The sequence below is a fragment of the Cololabis saira genome, chromosome 7 (genome assembly GCF_033807715.1).
Source record: "Cololabis saira isolate AMF1-May2022 chromosome 7, fColSai1.1, whole genome shotgun sequence".
In the NCBI taxonomy this organism is placed as follows: Eukaryota; Metazoa; Chordata; class Actinopteri; order Beloniformes; family Belonidae; genus Cololabis; species Cololabis saira.
Window position 1 is genome coordinate 1,003,417 of NC_084593.1, and position 21,737 is coordinate 1,025,153.

Consider the following 21,737-nt stretch of genomic DNA (forward strand, 5'->3'; position numbering starts at 1 on the left):
TTTTCAGACAGTCCTCAGTCACTTCCATAGCCTTGTTCAATCTGAGCCAGTACTCAAAAGAGTCTTCAGCAGAAAATGGTAGTGTGGAGTAAAAATCAGCCAACGGCATGATGGAGGAAACTGTGTCAGTAAAATGTTGCTTCAATATGTCAAAAATGGGATCTGGGCCCTCAGACAGAACAAGAAAGGGGTTGCTGCGTACCGCTACTCTAACCACCTCCCTCGCCTTCCCCATGAGTCTGTTCATGACCTCTTCCGCCTGCTCTTTTACAGGTATTGCCTGTCTTTTGAGATATGACAGGACTACTGACTCCCACTCATGCACTGTATAGGCATCTGTGCCATCCCCCTTGAAGCATACTGGCTCCCTTACTTCAGACTTCACCACCAGGTTCACCAGGGATGAATCTGCCCTCACTGATGTGTATGTCTTACCAGCGACATTAGCACTTGCCCCGTTACCAAACTTTGACTCTATGCAGGAAGCAATACTTTCCCCAATTGACATACCAATTTCTTTAGCTATGCCTGCAATAATGTGTACTGAAGCATTGGCATCATTCGTACTGGGTGAATCAAGCCCAACACTTCCAACCCGCGGCGGTGTGGCAAGAGTGTCATCATCCACAGACACATCTTCAAGATCTGGCATAGGGGTGGATGTGAAAGGTACAGACTGTAACCGTGCTCTCCCCCTACCCACAGAAATCACAGGAGCAAACCTTAATATGCCTCGTCCCCTCCCAACACCAGTACCCAACTCCATTTTAAGTATCAAATACTAAGAAAGTACTAGGCAAGGGAAGAGTAAAATAAAAAACTAGCGCGTATGGATGCGCAAAAAAATAATTGAAAAGAAAAAAATGTGTCAGTCAAAACCCTTGTTTTAAATAAAAACAACTCTGATGGAGCGATAGAAAACAGCAAATATATGCAAACAGTCACTGAAACCCAAAAAATATTGGACCCAAATAAAAAAAACAGATAAAATCTGCACCTTCAGGAAAAAAAAAAAACTGGAATGATAAATCTCAAGGCACACAGGCACTAAGTCAAAAAAAAAATAAATTTAAATCCAATGTCTAAACACAGATACCACTGTTATTAAAACAAAAAAAAAATCAGACTGCTAAATTCACTCAATCTGATGGATATCTGGCTGAAATACCACCCCAAATAAGTTGTAAAACAAACAAAACAAAAATCAAATGGCGTTTCACCACCCACTTATGACAGAACCCATCAAAGTCCTCACCTCAATACATGGAGAGAAGAGGAAAAAAAAGAAAAAAAAAAGTCCGTGAACAAATTCACCTCTCCCGTCACATAAATGATACAACAGCTCCACCTGTTGGTGAAGAAGACGACTGCACCTCAAAATAGTTCGGTGCGCCAGTGATTCAACAGAAGACGCCAACCACGGTTGTTTTCTCCGGAGCGGGTGTTCACGCCCCCGACGTGAAGAGTCCTGGAGCACGGTCACGGCACCATTGTAACAGTTGTTCACTTCAGCTTCCTTTCGTCTGCGTTGTGTTAGTAAGGGACCGACACTCCTTGGATTTTTCACCTGACATTTATTGCCTGCATACAGCGTGAGAATTCACTGGTCAGTCATAAGCACGTGCGCGCACACACACGAGGCGCAGCCCGTGAACTCAATCCTCTCATTCTGGTCCAATGTATTAATAAATTAAAATAAATGTGTACACAACAAAAATATATACCTGCATACAGCGTGAGAATTCACTGGTCAGTCATAAGCACGTGCGCGCACACACACGAGGCGCAGCCCTACAGAGAAGTTAGAAAAGTTAGCTCAGCTTTAGAAGCTAAGGAAGCTAACTACGATATAAACTAATTTGTTGCACCAAGTATAGTACAATGCAGTCGCCACTTTCTGTAATGTAGATAAACATAATATCATGACAGTTGTATTCCTGAATTATGTGATTATGACAGAGTTAACGTAACACAGTGCTTTGTGTACCCTACCGTGAACTCAATCCTCTCATTCTGGTACTGCGTCAACGTCACAGCCAGTATTTATAGACAGAGGAAAGTCACGCCAACCAATGAACTCTCACGATACTGGTACTATCTAAAAAGTAATAGGTGGCAAGTGGAGTCAACAACAAAACTCTGTTACACATAGATGCTACTTTTTAAATATATGTATATTTTAAAATCTGACGTACCCCCTGTAGTGCCTTAACGGACCCCCAGGGGTACGCGTACCCCCATTTGAGAACCACTGATTTAAGGGAATATATAGCAGTCTTGTTTTGGTTTATGTGTTTTATTTGTTTGTTTGTTTAAATGTTTTTCTCTTTTCATTATTATTATTATTATTATTATTATTATTATTATTATTATTATTATTATTATTATTATTATTATTATTATTATTAGATAATTGAATGTGAAGCTATAATAACTAGATCCTGTCCTACATTCTCCGGTCAGTAGGGGGCGCTAATGAACCTTACACTTGGTTTTACCATCCGCCTAAAGAGAAGAAGAAGACGCGTCAGTCATTTATCTCAGAGAGAAACAGCCGCAACATCGTCGCGTTTCTGTTTCTATGACGACGTCCACAGCTTCCTCGCGTTCACGTAGTTTGGTGTTTTTGCAGATTTTAACCTGAAGTTTAAATCGCTGATCTCAGGTGAGTCCGGCGACGCTTCCTCCTGCTGTTAGCTCCACATGCTAACGCCGCTAGCCGAATCCTCGTAGAGAATCTCCCTGATTTTACTCTGACTTGTTAAAATAAAACACCCGTTTGAAGCTGAAGTTCCCGTAACTCAGTAAACTGATTTAGCTGCTGCTGTGGCTGCTATCGGGGCTGTTTTAATCATTTATATATTTATTTATTTAACTCAGACCATGATCACATGGTCTGGAGCACCAGTTTACAAACCATTACATTCATAACAAAACATTACATTCATAACAAGTGGCGGCTCTACATGGTTTATTTATTAATTTATTCATTCTTTATTTATTTATTTATTTATTCATTTATTCATTCTTTATTTAATTCATTCATAAAATAAAACAACAAACAGTTTAATATAAATACAAATGTTCCTAAATTGTGAATGAAAGGGAGCAGAAAGAAGAAGAATCTTATTTAATCTGCCCCTTTTTCCCAAGAAATCAATTTACAAAGAACGTAAATTAAAAAGCAACAACAAAGTAACAACAACAGGTGTAGTACCAGTTATAGTACCAGTTGTAGTACCATTAGAACCAGCATCAGTAGTACCAGTCATTTATTTATTCTTTATTTAATTCATTAATAAGATAAAACAACAAACAGTTTAATATAAACACAAACCTTCCTAAATTGTGAATAAAAGGGAGCAGAAAGAAGAGGAATCTTATTTAATCTGCCCTTTTTTCCCAAGAAATCAATTTACAAAGAACCTAAATTAAAAAACAACAAAAAACTAAACTAAAATATCTGCAGGCGACCCAGACGTCCCATTCCTTTTTATTTCCCAAGTTACAATTCAGTTAATCCCGTTCAACAACAACAAACAATGTTTCTACCTTTCATGACGATGGGGACGTCAATCAAACATAACTAACATATGTCATAATATTTCCTTAACATTCTGGCTTTAAGATAAGATAAGATAAGAAATCATTTAATAGTCCCACAGAGGGGAAATTTGCAGATTACAGCAGCAAAGGGGATAGTGCAAAAAACAAGAGGCATCAATAAAAATAGTTATCACACAGTAATAATAACACACTATAAACAGTATATACAATAATAATAATAAGAAGAAAAAATAAATAATAAGAAATACTAGTATATAAAAATAACAGTTGTTATTGTTCTTTTGAATGTAATGTTTGATTTAGATTCTTTATTCAGATTGTTCCATAAACTGATTCCTTTCACAGAAACACAACGTTCCATCAATTTAGTCCTGAATCTTGGATTTTTTTATCTCTGTTCCTTTTAAGTTATACTTGCTTTCTCTTTTTACAAATCTTTTCTAGATGTTGATTGGTAAAGTTTTCTTATGAGCTTTAAACATAATTTGCCGAATACTATAGTCTACTAATTCATGAAATTTCAACAATTTTAACTGAAGGAATGATGGATTTGTTGGATCTTTATATCGTTTTCTACTGATTATTCTTATGGCTCTAGTGCTTGAATTTCAATGTTGTGTTTTCAAGGCCTGAAAAGTGCTTGAATTTTAGTTTTAAGTGCTTGAAAGTGCTTAAGTGATTAAATCAGTACGGGTTTCCTACACATTTTTCAAGGTCAAATTCAAGCACTTTTCAAGGGTCATTTTCAAAATCTTCCAGCACCTTATCGCTGGGGTAAAATATCTACAGGAATATATATATATATATATATATATATATATATATATATATATATATATATATATACTCAGAATTATTTTTTTCTGCTTTTTATCACAATTATATACAAACCGGATTAGGTTGAAGTTGGGAAATTTTGTAAAATGTAAATAAAAACAAAATACAATGATTTGACAATCATTTTCAACCCATATTCAATTGAATACACTACAAAGACAACATATACTCAAACTCCTAAACTTTATTTTATTTTTCAAATAATAATTAAGTTATTTCATGGCTGCAACATGTGCAGTAGAAGTTGGGAAAGGGCATGTTTACCACTTCGTTACATCACCTTTCCTTTTAATAACACTCAAACGTTTTGGAAGAGAGGAGACTCATTCTCTGAGCTTCTCATGTGGAATTCTTTCCCATTCTTGCTTGATGAAGCGCTTCAGTTGTTCAACAGTCCGGGGTCTTCTCTGTCGTATTTTACGCTTCATAATGCCACACACTTTCAATGGGAGACGGGACTGGACTGCAAGCGGGCCGGGGGAGAACCTGCACTCTTTTACTTCCAAGCCACGCTGTTGTAACACGTGCAGAATGTGGCTTGGCATTAGGGCTGAACGATTTTTGAAAATAATTTAATTGCGATTTTTTTTCCTCAATATTGCGATTTAATATGCAATTATTTTTTCTCAGTCCTGTTCTCATGTATTTTTCAACTACACAAGCAATAAATCAGTCTGTTTTATAATAAACAATGTCAGATTTATTTAAAGTGCAGATTACAACAATAAAGAAAACAAATCTGTGGCTTTACCTCTTTAACACGTCTACACTCGTCTGTACACACAAGTGTTGTGGGTCGTTCTCTCTGAACCCAATCACACGACACCAAACCGGGTTAAACTTTAGCCGAAACGAGGCGTAGTTTAATAGAAAAACACAGAAAAACTCCCACAGGGAACAAAAAAACCTCAGAACTTCTTCACAAATAACTCAAAAATTACAGAGAGAAAAAAAAAACACCAGCAAACTAACAAACAAACCAACAAAACCCAGAGTTAACAAAACCAACCAGCAATGAACCACTGGCAGCCCGCCTCATTAACCTCTCATCCTGATGAGCTGTCGGGCTGCAGGTGTGGTTTAAGGCTGATTTTATGGTTCCGCGTAGAGCCTACACCGTAGGGTATGCGGTACGCGCACCCTACGGCGTAGCTCTGCGACGATTTAACACGGAACCCTAATTCAGCCTTCACAGAGCGACTCCACTATCCGCCGGCTCGTGCTCGTCGCCGCGCGCAGCTCCTCGCCACGCCGACTCCGCGCTCATATATTTAATAAATGTATAAAGCCCCGCCTGGCCGAGCCCTAACACTGAGGCCGTGGTAGATTTAGGTTACACGCGGACACGCTGCACTGTTGACTTTTCTCTGCCGGCAACGTGACCTGGTCAAATCGCAGCCTTTGCGGTTAGAAAATCTCGTTTTATCACATCACGATATTATCGCAAATGCAATTAATTGTTCAGCCCTACTTGGCATTGTCTTGCTGAAATAAGCAGCGGCGTCCATGAAAAAGACGTGGCTAGGATGGCAGAATATGTTGCTCCAAAATCTGTATGTACTTTTCAGCATTTATGTTCCTTCACAGAAATGTAGGTCACCCCTGCCATGGGAACTAATGCCCCCCCCCCCCCAAACCATCACAGATGCTGCTGTTGAACTTTGCATTGATAACAGTCCGGATGGTTCTGCTTCCTCTTTGGTCCGGAGGACACGACGTCCAGTGTTTCCAAAAACTATTTGAAAAGTGGACTCATCAGACCGCAAAACACTTTTCCATTGTGCATCAGTCCATTTTACATGAGCTCGGGCCCAGATAACCCGGCGGCGTTTCTGGATGTTGTTCAGAGTTTTAACCCAAACTTACTGATGTAGTGACGAACTGTATTTACTGACAGTGGTTTTCTGAAGTTTTCCTGAGCCCATTTGGTGATATCCTTTACACCAGGGGTGTCCAAAGTCGGTCCTCAAGGGCCGCAGTCCTGCATGTTTTAGTTGTTTCCCTGCATCAGCACACCTGATTCTAATTAACGGTCGTCACCACCTTGTCATCAAAGTCTGGATAGTTCTGTTGATGACCAAACTCCTTGTATCACGGTTTGATAAAAAAAGGGACACATCTAAAACATGCAGGACACCGGCCCTCGAGGACCGACTTTGGACACCCCTGCTTTACACACTCATGTGGGTTTTTAAGGCAGTGCCGTCTTGAGGGATCGAAGGTCACCGTCATTCAGTCTTGGTTTCCGGCCGTGGTGCTTTCGTGCAGTGATTTCACCAGATTCTCTGAACCTTTTGATATTATGGACCGTAGATGTTGAAATCCCTAAATTCCTTGCAATTTTGCTTTGAGAAATGTTGTTTATGAAATGAAATATGAAAAAAGATTTAATGTCCCCGAAGGGCAATTTGGTTTAGAACCACAGGACAACATACATATCCCACTTCAAACACACAATACAATAAAAAAAAAACAGCACGCAGCTCCCGAGGCTCCGGCCTGCAAACATGCGCAAAAGAGAAAAAAGGGGGGCCAGCACAAGAAACTACAGGGGCGATGGACAAAAATGATAGCTATGAGATATTTATAATAAATAAAAATGGTAATGGAGAAGAGAGCAAGGGAAAAGGAGAGGAGAAGAAGGGTGAGAGGCACCACCCAGTGGATCATGTCGGTCCCCCCTGCAGCATAAGCCTATAGCAGCATATCTACCACCAAGCTATATTTGAGACTAACTATTATAGTCTTGTTCTATAGCTGCAACTATGACTACTGACTCTAACACACTAGAGTTTACACTACCTAGAGATTTACCAACACCAGCTAGAGGTTTACTAAACACTAACTATAGGCTTTACTAAACAGAAAGGTTTTAAGTTTAGTTTTAAAGGTGGAGGTGGTGACAGCCTCCTTAACCCAGATTGGAAGTTCGTTCCATAGTAATGGTGCCTGATAGCAGAACGCCCGCCCTCCAAATCTACATTTAGATACTCTAGGAACTACGAGTAAACCTGCACTCTGAGAGCAGAGAGCTCTGCCAGGAACATAAGGCACTATCAGGTCTTGTAAATACTGCGGAGCTAAGCCGTTTTGGGCTTTATACGCAAGTAATACAATTTTTAATTGGATTCTGAATTTTACAGGTAGCCAATGGAGCGACGCTAACACTTTTATTCACATTTTACGCATTTTCCCAACTTCAACCGAATCCGGTTTGTACATTGCATCGTGCTGTAAACATCTAGTCATGTGACGTCTGTCTGCAGGAGCCGCCCCGGCGGCCATGTCCCGCCACCACCCGTACCGCCTGCCGCCGCCGGACCCCGACGCCAGACCCGAGCGGCGCGGCGCGGCCTCGGGCGATCTCCACAGACGGCCTCAGGGGTCCTCGTCGTCCAGGGCTCCGGCAGCTCCGGCACCCCAGGACCACGAGGCCGGCCTCCTGGTCAGCTGCGGTCTGGAACCCGCGGACCTGTCTCTGCTGGCCGAGCTTCCCGAAGACGTGCTGACGGTGGAGGCGCTGCCGCACATCCTGCGGCAGCTCAAGGACAGCCGCGGCGTCGGCACCGGCACCGGCAAGCCTCCCAGGGCAGCTCCTCCCAGGGCAGCTCCTCCCAGGGCGGCTCCTCCCAGGGCGGCTCCTCCCAGGGCGGCTGCTCCCAGGGCGGCTCCGCCCACATCCTCCTCCCACCGGACCTGCTCCGGCCTCTCCCCCAGGGACCGGGAGCTGCTCCGGAACCAGCCGGTCCGGTACCCGCTGGACCGGATCCCGTCGTCCGTGCCTCCTCACCTCCCGCTCTCGGCGCCTCCGCACCTCCCACCCTCGGCGCCTGCGCACCTCCTGCCATCGGCGCCTCCGCACCTCCCGCCATCGGCGCCTCCGCACCTCCCGCCCTCGGGGCCTCCGCACCTCCCGCCCTCGGCGCCTCCGCACCTCCCGCCCTCGACGCCTCCGCACCTCCCGCCCTCGGGGCCTCCGCACCTCCCGCCCTCGGCGCCTCCGCACCTCCCGCCGCAGGCCTACAGGTCCAGGCCGGTGCCGAACCAGGACTACCGGTCCCGCCCCCCGGTGACGCGGGTCCCGGGGCAGCCCCCGCCTCCCCAGCAGCAGCAGCCCCCGCCCCCCCAGCAGCAGCAGCCCCTGCCCCCCCAGCAGCAGCAGCCCCCCCCAGCGTGGGGAGGGAGCCGGCGCTCCTCCAGAGCCGCCCCCCCGGCCGCCCCCTCCAGGAAGCAGGCCCTGGACTTCCACGGCAGGACGCCGGCCTTGTTCCCGTACTCCTGCTCGCTGTGTGACATCACCGTGCTGTCGGAGCGGGTTGGTACCCCAGATGCATGATGGGAGCTGCAGCTGTCCGTCATCAGCCGGCTCACTTTCTGTCGTGTGTTTTCAGGTCTGGATGCAACACGTGAACAGCACCGCCCACGCAGACGGACAGCTGGGCCTGCTGCAAGAGTGAGCGGTGAACACATGAACACACACACACATGAACACATACACACATTAACACACACACACACATTCACACGTGAACACATACACACACATGAACACATGAACACACACATCCTTGGCGGTCCATCGTAGTGGAAGATGACGTAGCTTCCTTCTGCTGTGGTTTGTTGGGCAGCGGCTATCGTTGCTGGCGACTGTGCCACTGTAGGTGACTATGAAGCCCAATTCTAGAGCCACATATCCTGCCACAGTCAGGACATGTGAGGCCTGGGCCGGTCCTGGGCCAGTCCTGGGCCGGTCTTGGGCCGGTCCTGGGTCAGGAGGCTGAAGTGGTACTGGGACAGTACGTTGGTGTCGTCGTTGGCGCCGTACCGTCCGCTGCTGAGTGCGTCTCTCCTCGAGCTGTGAGACCCTTCGTGGCTTAAAGAACGCCAGAATGGCTGATCAGCTGTAGCTGATCCAGATCACTGGGTTTGATGTTGCATCTTCAGGGTCTGTTTCAGCTGGTCTTTGTACCGCAGCTTTGGCCACCGGGCTTCCTGTTTGCTGACAAAGTCTGTCCATAAAGCACCTGACGAGGCAAGCGGCATCCAGGCATCCGGATGACATGACCAACCTAGTTGCCTCAGGGCTAGTGCTGCCTCGGGGCTGGTGCTGCCTCGGGGCTAGTGTTGCCTCAGGGCTAGTGTTGCCTCAGGGCTAGTGTTGCCTCAGGGCTGGTGCTGCCTCGGGGCTGGTGCTGCCTCAGGGCTAGTGTTGCCTCAGGGCTAGTGTTGCCTCAGGGCTAGTGTTGCCTCAGGGCTAGTGTTGCCTCAGGGCTGGTGCTGCCTCAGGGCTGGTGCTGCCTCGGGGCTGGTGCTGCCTCAGGGCTAGTGTTGCCTCAGGGCTAGTGTTGCCTCAGGGCTAGTGCGGCCTCAGGGCTAGTGTCTCCTCAGGGCTAGTGTTGCCTCAGAGCTAGTGTTGCCTCAGGGCTAGTGCTGCCTCAGGGCTAGTGCTGCCTCAGGGCTAGTGCTGCCTCAGGGCTAGTGCTGCCTCAGGGCTAGTGCTGCCTCAGGGCTAGTGCTGCCTCAGGGCTAGTGCTGCCTCAGGGCTAGTGCTGCCTCAGGGCTAGTGCTGCCTCAGGGCTAGTGTTGCCTCTATACTGATGGACTCAGTGCAGTGTAGGATGTCAGTGTGCAGGATGCGGTCCTGCCAAGTGATGCCGAGGATGCGCTGTAGGCATCTGATGTTGAATGCATCAAGGCGCCTGACGTGGCGTCGGTAAACAGTCCAAGTTTCTGACCCGTATAGCAGTGCAGACACGCACACTGCCCTGTAGACACGCACACTGCCCTGTAGACACGCACACTGCCCTGTAGACACGCACACTGCCCTGTAGACACGCACACTGCCCTGTAGACACGCACACTGCCCTGTAGACAGCAACTGTTTGTAGATCAGAAGGGGGGGGTTCCCGGCACACTACATCCAAGCGATCGCCGCGACTTCGTGGCGCTCGAAACCCGGAGGCTGTTGGGGGGGGGGGGGGTTGATAAGAGGGAGGGGCCAAGGAAGGCATTGAGTTGAGGGAGGTGTGTCAGTAAGTGTGTGTGTAGCGGTAAGTTGTGAACTTCGCTCAGAGCTGCTCTCAGCCAATGTCCTTGATGTTATCAGGCGGCTCGGTACAGTTCTGAAAACAGAGAGGGGAGGGATTAGTGTTAGTGGGGGCAGAGTCACCTTGTTTACATTCCACCAGGGAGATTGTGACCAGAGCAATCGGCCAAAGACCGCTCTGTCAAGGCCAGATTATAGGATCAACAATTATATTGCAAAAACAGGCAGCCACAGTAATTTTCCGTCTGCCTTCAGTCTCTGGTTCATCAATGGCGACTCCAATCAGTCGAATTTGTGATCACTTCCCGCCAAGCCGAGCTCCCAACTTCTCCAGGGTGTCCATCTTGCCAATGAGCTCAAAGACCGCCGCCAGCCTGCGATTCTGTTCGAGAATCGCATCCAGCTTACGGCTTTGCTCCCCCAAGGTTAAAGTTTGAGCGTTGATCGCCTTGCTTGACCCTTCAGCCACGTCCGGCAGCTCAGAAAGGGCCAGAACAGCTGTCGACGACTTACGCGTTTGTCGGTACACCAGGAATCCCCCTCCTCCTATCAAGAGGATAATCAATAGAAATCCTGCTATCATAAATCCAATTATGAAGGCATCTTCAACATTTGTAGGAATCCATTGTGTATCCAGCAAAAAATGTCCCATCGGGGCAGGAGGGCTCCCTTACCTCCTGCCTTCTTGTCGCAAAAATTTGGTCAATTGTGCTGAGAGACCAGTTAATCAATTCCGTGATTGTAGAGTTTCGGAGGAGTGAAAAGAAGAGACTCTGAAGACGAGACAGAACAAAAGCAGTAGCAGGGCAGATAAATAAGGGAGAGGAGCAGAAAAGCGTCCACCTTCGTTGAGAGCCAGAAGAAGAAAAATTAGATATAGAGATGGTTGTTTTCAAACACACGAGAGCGCAGTCTGCCAAAGGAGTTGGAGGCTTGGTTAATGCTCGCTTGGATGTCATCATCTGTGTGGCAGGAAGGGGTTCAATTCAATTTTATTTGTATAGCGTCTAATACAACAAAAGTTGTCAAAAGTCAGCAACACACAGCAGACATCCACGCAGGCAGGTGGAAGCGCCAAATGTCCTTGTGTTGTCAGGCGGCTCGGTACAGTTCTGAAAACAGGGGTCCACAGATGTTCGTGGGAGAGGGGAGGGTTAGTGGGGGCAGAGTCACCTTGTTTACATTCCAGCAGGAAGATTGTGACCAGAGCGATCGGCCAAAGACCGCTCTGTCAAGGCCAGATTATAGGATCAACAATTATATTGAAAACAGGCAGCCTCAGTAATTTTCCGTCTGCCTTCAGTCTCTGGTTCATCAATGGCGACTCCAATCAGTCGAATTTGTGATCACTTCCCGCCAAGCCGAGCTTCCAACTTCTCCAAGGTCTTATCCATCTTGCCAATGAGCTCAAAGACGCCGCCAGCCTGCGATTCTGTTCGAGAATCACATCCAGCTTACGGCTTTGCTCCCCCAACTTTAAAGTCTGAGTGTTGATCGCCTTGCTTGACCCTTCAGCCACGTCCGGCAGCTCTGAAAGAGCCAGAACAGCTGTTGACGACTTATGTTTGTCGATATACTAGGAATCCCCCTCCTCCTATCAAGAGGATGATCAAGAGAAATCCTGCTATCATAAATCCAATTATGAAGCATCTTCAACGTCCTCGACAGACAGAATCTGGAGGCACAAAGGCTTCCAGTGTTTGTAGGAATCCATTGTGTATCCAGAAAAAATGTCCCATCGGGGCAGGAGGGCTCCCTTACCCCCTGACTTATTGTCGCAAAAATTTGGTCAATTGTGCTGAGAGACCAGTTAATCAATTCCGTGATTGTAGAGTTTCGGAGGAGTGAAAAAGAAGAGACTCTGAAGACGAGACAAACAAAAGCAGTAGCAGTGCAGATAAATAAGGGAGAGGAGCAGAAAAGCGTCCGCCTTCGTCGAGAGCCGGAAGAAGAAGAATGAATCGTCCTACCCGTAGGATGAACAGAAAACAAAGAGTGGTCAGCACCTGTATGTGCACCGGGATGGCGCGATTCCGGTGGGGCGGTCTGTCTAACACTGGACCAGTTCAGCACATAGATCCAAGAGCACGTAGATCCAAGAGCTCGTAGATCGAAGAGCACGTGGATCTACGAGCACGTAGATCCAAGAGCACATAGATCCAAGACTCTGCGCTAGGGAATCATATCAGGAAATCTTGGTCCCTAAATACTCTCTCCATCCTGATCCATTTACGCGATCTTCAAGCAGTGCCAGCGCATCCATTGTGCAGCGTTACGCACGGCTGTCACCACGCAATTTATATTCTTACTCAGCAACTAGACTGATTATTAGACACCTTGTCACGATTAATAATCAATCTGGTGCTATTCAGCACTCCATACCAATCGAAGATGGAAGTATGATATATGAACGTAGTACCTACTGCTAATACCTGCGTAATGGCTCACTTATGGAACACATAGATCTATAACACATAGATCTATAACACCGCCGGCTTGAGTGTACATGGATCTATAAGTCTGATATGTGATGACATTAAAAGTATGACATGGATCTGGCTTCATTTCACCGCCTGCGTCGCCAGTTCCCCAGATCTTCAAAATGTTTGTGTACGAGGGTCAGGGTTGGTTTAAAGATACGCACATTTTCCCGTTGTTTTTTTTTTAATCCCAACCTTTGCGTAGAAGGTGCGTCTCATCTTTCTAGCCCTTATTTTGTGCTGCAAGCTTTAGAAAGGAGGCCCCAGGGCTTTTCTTGTTTCTGAGCCTCCGGACTGCAGAGAAAACCTCTGGGAGAACATTGAGGACAGAGGGACACATGAACACATGAATACATGAATACATGAATACATGAACACACACATAAATACATACACACATGAACACACGCATGAACACATGAATACATACATGAACACATGAACACATACATGAACACATACACACATGAACACATGAATGCATACGCACATGAACACATGAACTCATACACACATGAATGCATACGCACATGAACACACACATGAACACACACATGAACACATACACACATGAATGCATACACACATAGATTTTTTTTGCAGGTGATTGAGAGACATGCCCCATTAAGAAAATTTACTGTCAGGAATTGCAAATCACCCTGGGTAGATGAAGAACTAAGGCAACTCATTAAACAAAGGGAAGAAGCAAAAAAGGTGGCAGTATCGTCATCTTATGAGTCTGACTGGCAAGTTTATAAGAAAATAAGAAATTATGTGACTATAGTAAACAGGAAGAAGAAACATCAGTTTTATGAAAACAGAATTATTGAGCTAAAGCATGATAAGAAAAAGTTATGGGGACTTGTAAATAATCTTTCGGGAAGGACAGTAAAATCTAACCCTTCATTCCTAGAAGTGGAAGGAAAATTTTTAACTAAATCAGAAAGTATTGCAAATTATTTCAGTCAATATTTTTATGATAAAATAAGTAATTTAAGAAGAGATATGAAATCTATGAATAATGATACTTATACAGAAATAATTAGGGAATCAATTGTAAAGAATAAAATGTGTCAATTTAATATTGAGAGCGTAACTGCATCAGAGGTGGAATATCTAATTAATAAATGTAAGGAGAGACCTTCGGGTATAGATTATTTGGATGTTAAATTCCTAAAACTGGTATCCAATATAATTGCAGTCCCTGTATGCCATATTATTAATTTAAGCATCAGTAAAGGGGTCTGTCCACAGGCATGGAAAATTGCAAAAGTTATTCCTTTGCCTAAGAATTCAGCAGGACCTTTTTGTGGATCTAATAGTCGTCCTATAAGTTTGTTACCTACGTTGGCAAAGATTATGGAGAGAATTATTTTTAATCAAATTCAAACCTATTTTGAAACTAATAATTTAAATACATGCAATCAGCATGCATATAAATCTGGTCATTCTACCTGTACTGCTCTGACACAGTTGGTTGATAATTGGCAGAGTGAATTAGATAATAGAAATTTAGTGGGTGCAGTTTTACTTGATTTGAGTTCAGCTTTTGATGTAATTGATCATTCTTTGTTATTAGACAAGCTGAAACATTATGGTTTTACGGTTACTGCACTGAATTGGATGGAAAGTTACTTACTAAATAGGAAACAAATAGTTTATTTTAATGGCAGTGCATCTAAAATGAAAGATGTTACATGTGGAGTTCCACAGGGGAGCTGTTTAGGACCATTATTATTTTCTATATTTATTAATGAATTGCCCTTTGTTTTGAAGAAATCTAATATTGTTACATATGCCGATGATTCTACAATTTATGCTACTGCTCCTTTAATAGGTGAATTGAATGACATATTGCAGGAGGAATTAAAGGTAGTAGCTGAATGGATAGGTTACAATAAATTAATTCTTAATGTTGGCAAAACAAAATCAATATTGCTTTGTTCTAAATATCAATTTAAACCTGAACTAATATTGAAATTGAATATAAATAATATTTCTGTTGAACAAGTTTATGAGACAAAGGTTTTGGGTGTAATTTTAGATCATAATTTGTTATGGTCTAAACAAATTGATTCTGTAGTTTGCAAAATGGGAAGAGGCGTGTCACTAGTGAGAAGAATCTCAAAATTTTTATCTCTAGATGTTAGGAGACAGGTTTTGAATGCTTTGGTTTTGTCGCAACTAGATTATTGTTTTGTAGTTTGGTCTAATACCTTAGTTAAAAATATAAAGAAATTACAAGTGGCACAAAATAAAGCTGCACGTTGTGCTTTATCATGTCCTTATAGATCTAATGTGTCCAGCATGCACAAAAAACTAGGCTGGTTATCTGTAAGACAAAGGTCTACGTATGTTATGTTAAGTTTTCTAAGAAATATACTGGTGACACGCTCTCCAAAACAACTTTATGACAGATTCCATTATCATTTTGCTCACCATGGGTACAATACTAGAATCACATCAGAAAGCAGGTTTATATTACCAAGGGTGAGAACAGGTATGATTCAGAGAACTTTTTTTTACAGAGCCATGGTTGGGTGGAACTCTATACCAGTTTATATTTCACATGCAGGTAGCAAACATTGGTTTAAGTTTCAGTTAAAACAATATCTTTTACAATTTTATGAATGATGATTTTTTTCATTTAGAGGGAACAAAGTGAAGGCTGAAATATAATTATAGGTAGTGTAAACCCTATCGTAATAAGGTGAAAAGTGGTCAAATAATTTTAGATAAGGTCATTCCAGGCAGGCATTGGTTATAAAGGTGTTTTATTTGATTTCATTTCTATGTATGTATGTCTGAGAATGATGGTGATTTAGTTCTATCCTCTGTATAGATTGTGATTAAGGGAGTTGTGTCTATTACTGTTTTGTTTTGTCATGTGTAATGTATGTCTGTATGTATTAAGTGTTTATTTGTGTGTTGTTTGTATGTCGGACCCCAGGAAGAATAGCTAATGCTGTGGCTAATGCTAATGGGGATCCTAAATAAAACAAACAAACAAACAAACATGAATACATGAATACACACACACATGAATACATGAACACACACATGAACACATGAACTCATACACACATGAATGCATACATACATGAACACATGAACTCATACACACATGAACTCATACACACATGAATGCATACATACATGAACACATGAACTCATACACACATGAATGCATACATACATGAACACATGAACTCATACACACATGAACTCATACACACATGAATGCATACACACATGAACACATACACACATGAACTCATACACACATGAATGCATACACACATGAACACATACACACATGAACTCATACACACATGAATGCATACACACATGAACACATGAAAACACATGAATACATACACACATGAACACACACATGAACACATGAATACATGAACACACACATGCACACATGAACACATGAATACATACACACATGAATACATACACACATGAACACACACATGAACACATGGATACATACACACATGAACACATGAATACATAAATGAACACATGAATACATACATGAACACATACACACACGAACAGACACATACACACATGAACACATGAATACATACATACATACATACATGAACACATGAAAACATGAATGCATACACACATGAACACACACATGAACACATGAATACATACACACATGAACACATGAATACATACACACATGAACGCACACATGAACACATGAATACATACACACATGAACACATGAATACATGCACACATGAACACATGAATACATACACACACATGGACACATGAAAACACACATGAACACATGAATACATACACACACATGAACACATGAAAACACATGAACACATGAACACATACACACATGAACACATACACACATGAACACATGAACACATGAACACATACACACATGAACACATGAACACATACACACATGAACACATACACACATGAACACATGAACACATACACACATGAACACATGAACACATACACACATGAACACATACACACATGAACACATACACACATGAACACATACACACATGAACACATGAACACATACATACATGAACACATACACACATGAACACATACACACATGAACACATGAACACATGAACACATACACACATGAACACATGAACACATACATACATGAACACATGAATACATACATACATGAACACATGAACACATACGCACATGAACACATACACACATGAACACATGAATACATACACACATGAACACATGAATACATACATACATGAACACATGAACACATACATACATGAACACATACACACATGAACACATGAATACATACACACATGAACACATGAATACATACATACATGAACACATGAACACATACGCACATGAACACATACACACATGAACACATGAACACATACACACATGAACACATGAACACATACGCACATGAACACATGAATACATACACACATGAACACATGAACACATACGCACATGAACACATACATACATACATGAACACATGAACACATACATACATGAACACATGAACACATGAACACATACACACATGAACACATGAATACATACACACATGAACACATGAACACATACATACATGAACACATGAACACATGAATACATACATACATGAACACATGAACACATACATACATGAACACATACACACATGAACACATACATACATGAACACATGAATACATACACATGAACACATGAACACATACATACATGAACACATACATACATGAACACATGAACACATACACACATGAACACATGAACACATACATACATGAACACATGAACACATACGCACATGAACACATACATACATGAACACATGAACACATACATACATGAACACATGAACACATACATACATGAACACATGAACACATACATACATGAACACATGAACACATACATACATGAACACATGAACACATACACACATGAACACATGAACACATACATACATGAACACATGAACACATACATACATGAACACATGAACACATACATACATGAACACATGAACACATGAACACATACACACATGAACACATACATACATGAACACATGAACACATGAACACATACACACATGAACACATGAACACATACATACATGAACACATGAACACATACATACATGAACACATGAACACATGAACACATACACACATGAACACATACATACATGAACACATGAACACATGAACACATACACACATGAACACATGAACACATACACACATGAACACATACATACATGAACACATGAACACATGAACACATACACACATGAACACATGAACACATGAACACATACACACATGAACACATACATACATGAACACATGAACACATGAACACATACACACATGAACACATGAACACATACACACATGAACACATACATACATGAACACATGAACACATGAACACATACACACATGAACACATGAACACATGAACACATACACACATGAACACATACACACATGAACACATGAACACATACATACATACATACATGAACACACTCACTAATACCTCTCTCTCTCCCTCTCTCTCTCGCCCCTCCTCCCTGGCTCTGCCCCCCCCCAGGTGTCCCAGCTGGGACTGTCGGGTTGAAACCTCCAGCAGGTGAGTGGATCCCCTGGTCCTGGTTCTGGTTCTGGTCCTGGTCCTGGTTCTGGTCCTGGTCCTGGTTCTGGTCCTGGTCCTGGTTCTGGTCCTGGTCCTGGTTCTGGTTCTGGTCCTGGTCCTGGTCCTGGTTCTGGTCCTGGTCCTGGTCCTGGTCCTGGTTCTGGTTCTGGTCCTGGCTCTGGTCCTGGTTCTGGTCCTGGTTCTGGTCCTGGTCCTGGTCCTGGTTCTGGTCCTGATCCTGGTCCTGGTTCTGGTTCTGGTTCTGGTTCTGGTTCTGGTTCTGGTCCTGGTCCTGGTTCTGGTCCTGGTTCTGGTCCTGGTTCTGGTATAATAATAAGCCTATAATGTAATAAAATTTGAACTTAACTCAATCGAAAATTTAATAGAATATAATAATGTAATAATTTCACCAATAATGTAATAAAATATCCTGACTGATATTGTAATAACATTTTTACTGATAATGTAATACCTTATTACATTATTGGGAATTTATTACATTTTCAGGTGGGTCTTTTTTTTTACAGCTGATAATGTAATAAATATGTTGATTTTCAGTCCAGAGTTCTACATTTTGTGTTTTAAGAATCTAAGAATGTTTTATACACTGGGTTTGAAACACCTGAATGAATATTGGGTTAAATTGCAGACTTTGAGTTACATACAGCCATATCCACATATAAGAATAAGAAGCTTTATTATCATTGTACAATATAGAACAAAGTTTCGTTCGACAGCAGCTACATCCACGGTCCGAATCCCAAACAGCAAAAAATAAAGTGCAAGTTGAAATAATTTAATAAGAAAAAAAAGACCCACCTGAAAATGTAATAAATTCCCAATAATGTAATAAGGTATTACATTATTATTATTAATGTTAATTATTATTAATGTAATAAGGTATTACATTATCGGTAAAAATGTTATTACAATATCAGTCAGGATATTTTATTACATTACTGGTGAAGTTATTACATTTGGTTTTATTACATTTTCGATTGAGTTAAGTGCAAATTTTATTATATTTTCAGGCATTTACATTTTCAGGAAATTATTACATTATAGGGAGTTATTACATTATAGGAAATTATTACATTATAGGAAATTATTACATTTTCAGGAAATTATTACATTATAGGTAGTGATGCACCGAAATGAAAATTTGTGGCCGAAACCGAAAATAATAATAAACACTTGGCCGAATACCGAACAATACCGAACATGGTTCTTCAGCAGTTTTTCATTTATTTTGCCAATTTTTTCACCATTGCATAAATCAAATACATTTGATTTAGGCTTTTCAAAGAAAAAAATATTTTACAAAATTACAAGGTAGAAAATATTTATTGAACATAAAAAAATTACATTTTTTAATTTCCCAGCATTATGTTGTTTTGGTTCCACCTCCTGGTGAATGTTGGTAAAATTCTTATGGGGTTAGTTTTTGGTTGGCCAACGATTTATGTTTGTGGTGCAACCGTTACGGAGCGGCCAGTCTATTTCCTTATTTTACAACGCCGTTATTAATTGTTCGTTTTTTTCCCCCACTTATTCCACCGAACACCGAAAGTGTTTTTTTTGCCATTTTCGGCCGAACAATTTTGGTTACCGAACAATCGGTGCATCACTAATTATAGCAAATGATTACATTATAGGAAATTACTACATTATAGGAAATTATTACATTATAGGAAATGATTACATTATAGGAAATGATTACATTATAGGAAATGATTACATTATAGGAAATGATTACAGTATAGGAAATTATTACATTATAGGAAATTACTACATTATAGGAAATGATTACAGTATAGGAAATTATTACATTATAGGAAATGATTACATTATAGGAAATTACATTATAGGAAATGATTACATTATAGGAAATGATTACATTATAGGAAATGATTACATTATAGGAAATTATTACAGTATAGGAGCTACCAGCGTCTCCGTGTCGTTGCAGGGACGATGAGCGGTCGGAGAGTCCGCGGGACGCAGGGAAGGCGGTGAAGGCTGCAGCGGCAGCGGCGGCGGCCGTGAAGGTGGCGGCGGCCGTGAAGACGGCGGCGGCGGCTCCTCGCAGAGCCGGCCACAGCCAGGGTGAGTGGTGCTCGTTGACCGCGGTGGAGGGTTGATGGTTCTGTTCCTGCTCTCATCTCTGCTCTGTTGCTCAGCAGCACTACAGTCCAGCAAGAAGCAGCAGAAGGTGAGAGTCAACCCAGCTGTCAATCACCGCTGCTGCTTCAGCCCAGCTGCTCAGAGAGTGTGTGTGTGTGTGTGTGTGTGTGTGTGTGTGTGTGTGTGTGTGTGTGTGTGTGTGTGTGTGTGTGTGTGTGTGTGTGTGTGTGTGTGTGTGTGTGTGTGTGTGTGTGTGTGTGTGTGTGTGCGTGTGTGTGTGTACGTGTGTGTGTGCGTGTGTGTGTGTGCGTGTGTGTGTGTACGTGTGTGTGTGTGTGTGTGTGTGTGTGTGTGTGTGTGTGTGTGTGTGTGTGTGTGTGTGTGTGTGTGTGTGTGTTTCCTGACAGTCTTCAGAACGGGGGAAGGTGGTCTGTGTCAAATTTCCAGCTCAGTCTGTGGACGAGGCGGATCTCAGAAAACTGACGGAGCCTTTCGGAAAAGTCGTGAGGATCCTCCTGTTTCCATCTCTGGTGAGTCTCACTCTCATGTCACACTCTCGTCTCACACACGTCTCACGCCCACACTGGTCTCACTCTCTCGTTTCACACACGTCTCACACTCTCGTCACACACTCGTCACACAGTCGTCTCACGCCCACACTTGTCTCACTCGTCACACTCGTCTCCCTCTCGTCTCACACTCGTCTTGTCACGCTTGTCTCACACTCTCGTCACACACTCGTCACGCCCTCGTCTCACTTTCGTCTCACTTTCGTCACACACTCGTCACACACTCGTCTCACACTCTCACTCGTCACATTAGTCTCACACTCTCTTCTCTCTCATCTCTCTCTCGTCTCACACTTCATCACACTCTCGTCACACTGGTCTCACTCTCTCGTCACACACTCGTCTCACACCTTCGTCTCACTCTCGTCACACACGTCACACTTTTGTCACACAGTCGTCTCACACTCATCACACTCTCGT

At 42.8% G+C, this 21,737-nt stretch overlaps 1 protein-coding gene across 1 annotated transcript in view; it reads left to right on the forward strand.

Moving 5' to 3' along the window:
- The first annotated feature begins 2,512 nt into the window (after positions 1 to 2,512).
- matr3l1.1 (matrin 3-like 1.1) overlaps positions 2,513 to 21,737 on the forward strand; it is a 35,887-nt gene continuing 16,662 nt past the window's right edge. Inside the window, exons 1-7 of the mRNA XM_061726475.1 lie at positions 2,513 to 2,665; positions 7,671 to 8,719; positions 8,796 to 8,857; positions 18,583 to 18,621; positions 20,594 to 20,730; positions 20,805 to 20,836; positions 21,156 to 21,278. Coding sequence (XP_061582459.1) covers positions 7,688 to 8,719; positions 8,796 to 8,857; positions 18,583 to 18,621; positions 20,594 to 20,730; positions 20,805 to 20,836; positions 21,156 to 21,278 — 1,425 coding nt within the window. The 5' untranslated portion in view covers positions 2,513 to 2,665; positions 7,671 to 7,687. The remainder of the gene's footprint in view (positions 2,666 to 7,670; positions 8,720 to 8,795; positions 8,858 to 18,582; positions 18,622 to 20,593; positions 20,731 to 20,804; positions 20,837 to 21,155; positions 21,279 to 21,737) is intronic.